Source organism: Spermophilus citellus, assembly GCF_964194105.1.
Source record: "Spermophilus citellus genome assembly, chromosome: 10".
Classification (NCBI taxonomy): Eukaryota; Metazoa; Chordata; class Mammalia; order Rodentia; family Sciuridae; genus Spermophilus; species Spermophilus citellus.
The window spans coordinates 74345447-74354278 of record NC_138197.1 but is presented as its reverse complement, the minus strand read 5'-3'; the positions used below and the strand labels follow the sequence as shown (position 1 = coordinate 74354278).

General features: G+C 36.0%; 1 protein-coding gene across 1 annotated transcript; it reads left to right on the top strand.

Moving 5' to 3' along the window:
- Positions 1-277: 277 nt before the first annotated feature.
- On the top strand, positions 278-1222 carry LOC308658235 (olfactory receptor 9K2-like; the record flags this gene model as incomplete). Its single annotated transcript, XM_081310831.1, has 1 exon — positions 278-1222. The coding sequence occupies one exon, from the start codon at positions 278-280 to the stop codon at positions 1220-1222; it is 945 nt and encodes a 314-aa protein (XP_081166957.1).
- Positions 1223-8832: the final 7610 nt, after the last annotated feature.

Sequence of the window (8832 nt, the reverse complement as noted above, 5' to 3'; positions counted from 1 at the left end):
AAAAAGGGAGAAAGACGTAATGAAGCATCCAACCATTTTATTCTAGTCTTGGACATAGAATACTTGACCTTGACTTTGAATTCCATTGGTAGCTAGTTGTGTTACCTTAGGCAACAAAATAGCTCTCATCCTTAGTTCGATGGTGTGCATAAACAATGGATATGAAAGCATATGTCAACTGTAAAGTGTTCTTTAGTGTGAAGTTCTGTTATAGTAGAGTTAAGAGTGGAAGGTTGATGTGTTGACTTTCTCTTATACCTTGAAGCAGAAGTTTGCCATGGGTGACAAGGGAGGAGGAGACAACCATTCAGAAGTGACTGACTTCATTCTTGTAGGCATCAGGGTCCGTCCAGAGCTCCACAATCTCCTCTTTCTACTATTCCTGATTATTTATGGGATGGTTCTCCTGGGGAACCTTAGCATGATTGGCATCATTGTGACCGATCCCCGGCTGAACACACCAATGTATTTCTTCCTAGGCAACCTCTCCGTCATTGACCTCTCCTACTCCACTGTTATTGTACCCAAAGCCATGGCCAACATCCTGTCTCAGAAAAAGACCATATCCTTTGCAGGTTGTGTGGCTCAGCTGTTCCTTTATGCACTTTTCATGGTCACAGAGGCCTTTGTCCTGGCAGCCATGGCCTATGACCGCTTCATTGCCATCTGCAACCCTCTTCTTTACAGTGTCCGCATGTCAAGAAGTGTCTGCATCCAGTTGGTGGCTGGTTCCTATCTCTGTGGCTGGGTCAGTTCCATCCTTCAAATCAGCGTAACCTTCTCCATGTCTTTCTGTGCCTCGCGAGTGATTGATCATTTCTACTGTGATTCAAACCCGATTGAAAAGATCTCCTGCTCTAATACATTTATCAACAAGATGGTGTCATTTAGTCTGGCTGTCCTCATTATCTTACCCACCATAGTTGTTATTGTAGTCTCTTACATGTACATCGTATCCACTGTCTTGAAGATTCCCTCAAGTGAAGGGAGAAAGAAAGCTTTCTCCACCTGCACCTCCCATCTGGGGGTAGTCAGTTTGCTTTATGGGACGGTCTCTTTTGTGTATCTCACACCTCCAAATAACCCTGAGCTTCGTAAAGTGGCTTCAGTCTGTTACATTTTGTTCACACCTATGCTGAATCCCTTAATCTACTCTCTGAGAAATAAGGATGTCAAAGATGCCATGAAAAGAGTCCTATGGAAGAAAAAACTTTCATTCTAAATCTGCTTCCGCTTGCTTTGTGGTTTCTTGCATTAACTGAATTTTGTCTGCCTGATCTTGATAGGCATTTGAAATTCAAGTGTATTTAAAAAAAGAAACGAGACATCCTCAACTGTTCTATCCCACGGCATTAAACATTTCCTGAAAAGAATGCTTCACATAAATTACTGACTCTTCCTCAAGGTAATATTTAAATCTGAATACTCAGGACATTTATAAAATTCTGCTGCATTTTTAATAACAGTTACATATCTCTTAACCACCAGGTAATAATATGTTATGTGAATGAGGACAAATAGTATTTTATTGTTTTTCTTTCCTGTATACTGAAGTAAAATTTAGACAGAAAATATTCTATGAAGTGATTAGTTTGAAAACTGCGTGTCCCATCTGGTTTATATGAAAATGATTCTGGATATAATAATAGTGCTGTGTTTTGGTTTTGATGGCATGCCGAAGATGTTAGAGCATGTGTGCATGATGAAGAGGAAGTGGAAAGAAAATTAATGAGAATACGCTGTTTAATTAAAGAAGAAACATGGAAATTGACTTTGGTTTGGTTTAAACCAAGACATTTTATATAGTGTTCTCTGAATGGAATAATCACCTCTGCTTTGCTCTAGTATAATGAAAACATCTAATGGTGTTTATAGTGTTTTTCAGTTCAGGCCTTCTATCTTTAGTATAATATAAATTATTGGTTGTGAATATGCAATAAGTAAAAGTACTATATTGACATGAACGTTTGAAAATCTCAATTAAAAGTAACGTAATACTTTACAATAACCTATATAAATAGTTAGATTATATGTATGTGTGTTTTCATATGTACATATGTGTACATGTGTCTATATGTGTATAGTTTGGTGGTTACAGAGTAATTTAACAACATGATTAATTCTAAACATCAAAAATCAATGAGAAAAGGGTCATTTAGATTCTCACAGATTTGACAGGTATCAATAGCAGCCAGGTTTGAGAGAAGATCATGCCAGAGTTGTCATGCCAGCGTGCAAGTAATTTAAGTAATGCTTCAGGTAAATAATTCCAATACCTAAATCTAGGCAATATTATCATAGACAAAAATTCAACCTAAGAAATAAAGAATAATTTCCAATTTAGTCCATATACCTAGCAATATGTAAACCTGAAATATGGATTGTCGTTTGGGTCTCTTTTTCTCTGTTGGTTAGGTAGCAAAACATCCTTTTATAGAGGCACAATGTCATGTATACTTGTGGGTTAATGTTTATTGGGATAGGAGATTTGAAGAATAATTCCTATCTAATAAATAAAGAGGGAAGCTAAGTGATGTAATAAGATGAAGTTATATTTATCCCTTTATTTCTAAATGTATCTATCTACTATTTCTCTTGATGCTTAGTTTCACAAAAATACCACCTGAGAGCAAATTTGGGATCCCAGAACATGGGAAACTGATTTTTGGCATGGTCTAGTGCTGGTCTGGAAGACTCCTTTTCTAAATTTAGGTTTTACTCATTTCCATGGTACCCTCATTAGCCTCAGGATGTTGAGTCTCTGCTGTATCTCCCAAGCAAGGGTTATTATGAACTATTGGGAAAATAAAATCAGATAGTGGATAAGAGTACAGTCTAGATCCATTTGCTTTTCTTTTAAATATAGTGCTTTCCATTTCCTGTTTGTAGTTATAACAGATTTCAGTATTTCATTGTATAACCTCACATATGTCATTGCTTGTTATTCCCAATGTTCAAGAGAATCCGGAAAAGTTGAAAATATAAGGCAGAATGCTTCCAAAAATGTTGAATTCAGATTTATCTCTCTTTTTAAAATTTTCATAAGCAATTTCCTTGGTAAGTTGTTTTTCTGTATACACAAGCCTTGTATAAAAAGTAATGCCTAACTTATCACTTGTCACTTGTGCCATCGAGATCCATCCAACCTACCCACTGTACTACCAACATGCTGTATTTTGTTTTTCGGTGGTGCATGAACTGCTTTTAAAATTTTGCCACATCTTAGAGAGTTTGAAGATTCTCTTTTGTGTTCTGAACATTATAAGTCATTGTTTAGAGGTAATTTTAAAACTACCCAAAAGTATACCTAGAGAAAACTTTGAACATGGTGCTATGACCTTAAGAGGCTGGAGATTGCATTGGCTTTCTGAAATGCTCTTACTTGTACTGCATTGATCATCTTCCCTGATTACAACTGTTTGGACATGCTTGTTTATCTATTGTACTACAACATCATGTGATGCATTTTAAATGTTATGACTGGGTGCAGTGGTGCACATCTGAAATCCCAGTGACTCAGGAGGCTGAAGCAGGAAGATTGCAAGTTAGAAGCCAGCCATAGATATTTAGTGAGACTCCGTTTCAAAATAAAAAAATAAAAAGAGTCGTGGATGTAGCTGGGTGTTAGAGTTCTCCTGGCTTCAATTCCCAGTACCAGAAAAAAAATTTATGTATAGTAGGTTTTTACTGAATATTTATTGTATTGATGCAGTGTTTAGTGTATTTTGTATCACCAGGATTTTAAGCTTTTCTGTTAATTAAGTACTGAGTCAAACTTCACAAATATAAGTCAAATTTATTAAATAAAACATTGCAGACTGGCACCTACAGCTTGTTCCATTTGCATCCTATTAGGCTAGGTTCAACTCATTATGGGATTTGAATTGTTATGCTGATTGAAGTAGCTAAAGTGATAAGGTATCCTAAAAACATCTTAGTGTTGAAACAACATTGGCTATGTTATTCTCATTCTCATGGGTGTAGTATTGTCTGTCGTCAGTTTGTCCAATTCCATCAGTATAGGTCATTAAGTCAATAGAAATTTTTTTTAAGATGTGATTTTAGTGAGGACAAAGCTATGTTGAGGGTAAAAAAAGGGAGAAGAAGTGGGAAAACATGAAAAAAGAAAAAAACATGGTATCCAGGAACTGAAAACAACCTGAGGACAGGAATTCATTTTGAGGTCATTTCTTAATTATTCCAGTTTAAAAAATAATAATAATAAGACAAGCAACAACAGCAAATCAAAAACTTTAACCAGACTGATTTCCATGTTTATTATTTTTATAGAATAAAGCTTCTAGATTTTGAACTAGTTTCTTCTTTCCTTTCATCAACATTTTAAAAACACCCATTCATACACACCCTTTGGCAATCAAATAATTGGCATCTGTTTCCTCCATTCAATGTTTGGAGTTAGGTTTCTTCTGTAACAACCTACATAAATTACCTATAGGTGGCTTAAACAAGATACAAATATTTACACATGTGTATTTTCTTTGCTTTGTGTGCACATATGCAATGGTAAGTTTGGAGAAGATGAGCTCCTACTTAACATTCCAGGAGGTTGGAAAATAGAAAACAGAGAAGCAACTTCCAAGCAGCCTCCCAACTTGTCAAATGCCACAGTGCGGAGATATTTGTTCCAAGAAATTTGGGGCTTTTGGTCCTTCTGTTGGAAACTCAAATTTTGGTGAAGGAGGCACTTATGTCCTAGCTTGACGGTGGGTTGCATTCATTTTCTCTGGGAAGGCAAGGTTCCTAACTGAAACTCTGTTAGCCTGTTCAATGTTCCCCCCTATCTTCAAGGGATACATTTCAAGTTCCCAGTGGATGCCTAAAACAGTGGATGATGCCAAACCTTCTCTCCACTATGCTTTTTCTAACTCTATAAACCCCAGGAAAGTTTAACTTATGAATTAGGCACAGTAAGAGTTTAACAATAATAACTAATAATAAAATGGAACAATTATAACAATACACTTAATAAAAATTATATGAATGTGGCCTTTCTCAAAATATCTTATTTTGCTGTCCTATATTTTTGAACTGCAGTTGAAATTGAAAGTGTATAAAGTGAAACTGTGGATACAATCCTGAAGTGCTAATTCTTCTTAAAATAAAAAAACAGAGAACTCTTTATAAGGGGAAATTTATGGTAAACAGATCAAAATAATATTCTCCCAATAACCCATGTATTTTACTGTTCAAATTCTATATGTTCTTCTTCCACATATACAATGCCAAATTTTACATGCTTTTCTTTCCATTTATACAATACTCAGATTTCCAACATCTAATATAATGCCAAAATTTTGTGTTCATACAAAACTATAGTCTGTCACCTAAGAGACAAGGCCCCAATTATACTCATTGTTACTCAACATCTCGTGTAAGATCTCTAGTTGATTTCCATTCCTCTATTGTTTATTTTAGTATCCTATTTTAAAATTTTATGATGATTAGAATAACTATTATCACTACTATAATCAATAATAAATTAAATGATATATATATAGGAATATATATCATTTAATAATGCTAAAACATAAGGCATTGAAACTCTATTAAAATATTTCCCAAAGCAGTAGATATGACCCATTCAATAGTCCTCATCTATGAATCTGGCCATGGCTTATAGTGCATATTACAACATTTTACACTTCTTTTCTGTACTTGGTATTCTTCTGGCTTTGATTTCTCCTGTTCATATTCCAATGTCTGGTGAGTTCTCTGTAATTCTATTCTTTAAGGGATCTATGCCTTGGATGGTCTTAGCTTTGTGTAGTACCTGGAGGGTAGTACTCATTGGCTGACTCTATGGTAGGCACTCTCTTCTTTTCTATCTGATTTATCTTGAGTCAGAAAAGTTCTTATCCTCAGGGGTTGTTTTTCAGTCTACTCTGGTTATGATGTTTTTATTCTTCTTTAGTGGTCATTAATTTAGGAATGGGAACATGTTCTACTAAAATATATTTAAATAAAATATGAGAGACAGCCCAAATATCCCTAAAGATCTGTAAAATTTTTGAGTTTATACTTTTATTCTGATTTTGATCACTCATAAATCAGCTACCAAAATAGTTGGGAAGATTTTGGTTGACACCTGTGTAGTGTTAGGGTGGGGTTCTTACTGGAGGGTAGCCAAGCTTCTCTTCATCTTATGGCTCTGTGTGAAGCAACTTGGTTCTAAGAATGTGGAGATGAACATAATCTGAATTAGTAGCTCATAAGGAATCTGTGTTGATCAAATTCATTCTCATATTCTCTCATTCTCATTCATTCTCTCTCTCTCTCTCTCTCTCTCTCTCTCTCTCTCTCTCTCTCTCTCTCTCTCTCTTTCTCTCTCTCTCCTTACTTCTTTCCTAGATATCCTGGTATAAGAGGACAGATAGATGAGGATGATGGAAACATGGTTAAGAGAATAATTCTATAAAAAGAGCCCACTGTATTGACTTTCCACATGCTTACTTTTCCAAAAAGTAATCTGCCTGCTGCCCTGTTTGATCTGATGGGACAGGACATATCACATTCCTTGATAAACTGACAAACTGAGGCAGGGAGCGAAGGTCTAGCAGGTAGTGTAGGTAATGAATGATGGGGGTGGAGAAGATGAGGGCTGGTTATCAAAGAAGAAACTATGGGTTGCTAACAGCTACCCTCCAGGGATCACACTGCCTAATTCAATTCAATGGATTGCTAACTCTTATCCCTTGTGCTCCTGCTCCATCCTGTCTTTAGGCCTAAAGAAGAAAGAGATGGTGGGGAGTCTTGGGGTCTACAAGAGAGCAAGACACACAACCCCCATGGAACCCAGCTCTGGGCTCCTGCCTACTCAGAAAAGCCTGTTGCTATTTCCTTTCTTAAATAAAACTTGCTTTCTACACTTGCCTCCACATTTCTTGTGTTTAGTCTTCAATAAGAACAAGAACCCATTCCTGATCTTCAAGACCAGAATCACTGGTAACTTAACTACCACAGGTGGACAGCATATCTATCCACCTGACTAATAAGCCAAAACTTCTACCATCATTGAAAACCAAATATTTTTTGCTATGTTACACAAATGACATGATTTGGACACTGTCTTTCCAGTATTCCCAAGATGTCAGAGAGGCCATTTGGACTTTTTTATCTCATACCAATGTCCAAAGAAAGAAGCACCTCAGCTGGTCTGAAAGTTGATGGCCATTCCTTTAATCACTGCTCAAGAGAAGATTTTCCTCAAAGTGTTTCTAGTGCCTCAGCTTCCTCTACTGAAACCCATCATTAGTTAACAGTTTATCAATCTAGAAAACTGTCAGATCTCTGTTTATTTACATGAGTGAGACATAAAATGTCAAATTCCTTCAAGTGCAAATTCTGCCCAATATCCCTCTTGCCTCCACCCCGCTAATACCCGGTGAAGAACTCCCATAATGTATTCACATCAAAATACCTTGCATTTCTGTCAAAATGTATCAGAAAACTTCTCAAATTTTAAAACCAGTCTGCTGTGCATTCTGAATCTATAATTAAGGAGTACTCCAGTCCAGCTGGCTGGGATCTGACTCTAGTAGCTGGTCTCATTAAAATAAGAAGTGAGGTGAGAGAAAATTAATAGCATTTTCCTTCAAGGTAACTTCCTTAAGGGAAGGAGTAAAGAAGTATGTCTTGAAGCAAGTGGACAAGAACTTCATCAGGGAACTGAGTAGTGTTTGCTTCCTTATGCAGAAGGAGTTAGGATGAAGTATAAAAAATCCAAGGGTATTTGATGTGTTTTTAATTGTCTGACACACTCAGAAATGCATTGTGTAGTTGTATAAGAGATGTTGAAGGTCTGAGTTCAACAGTTTATACTCAAAAACTGTGGGTTTCGTTTTCTGCTATTTCATCTCAGCAGGTATAAAATGTAAGAAATTGCTTTCTTATGGAGACACAAATTCCCTGTCCAGAGATGACAGTGTTAATGCTCTCAAATAAATTTTTGCTTTAAGTTATCAGAAGCACTAACATGTTTCAGTCTTTGAATTAATTATGTTATATTTTGAATTAATCATGTTATATTGCATGATGGTAGCCATATGGTCCATTAGATTCTTGTTTTTGGTAGGCAGTGATTCATTTAACCATGTGATAAGTTATTTGACAAAATATCCTCAAATAATGTGAACATTGTTTCCATAACCAACACATAATGAGTTCTTTTTCTTTTATCATATTTTCAGCCAGATGCGCAGTTCTAAACCTTAATTTTCTTTGAAGCAAGTGTATCATGTATGCCTTGGCACCAATTTGGGGGTATTTGTTCAGAATTTTGGGTGGATACAATAGAAGCTGATTTTAGGTAACCTAAGCAAGAAGTTGTATTAAAAGGATAAGGATATTGGTAACAAAAAGAATTGGTGGGGGGGGGGCAGAAAACTCATTTAAAGTAGGGTAAGAGCAAACACACTACAGAGCAAAAAGAAGTGTGACACTGACATCACGTATAACAAATTAGAATAAATAAATAATTTCATTTAAAAAATAAGTGGGACATACATCCATCTGATAAGAATGTCACAAATTGAACATATGAGCTTCTAGCATCATCAGTCTCTGAAGCAATCTGTCAAAACTTCATTCCATTTAAAAACATTCTATTGGCCTTCCTTTCTAATGGACACATTTACTTCCTTAAGAATAGAACCGTAGAACTGGGGATGTGGCTCAAGCGGTAGCGTGCTCTCCTGGTATGCGTGCAGCCCAGGTTCAATCCTCAGCACCACATACAAACGAAGATGTTGTGTCTGCCAAAAAACTAAAAAATAAATATTAAAAAATTCTCTCTCTCTCTTAAAAAATGTTCTT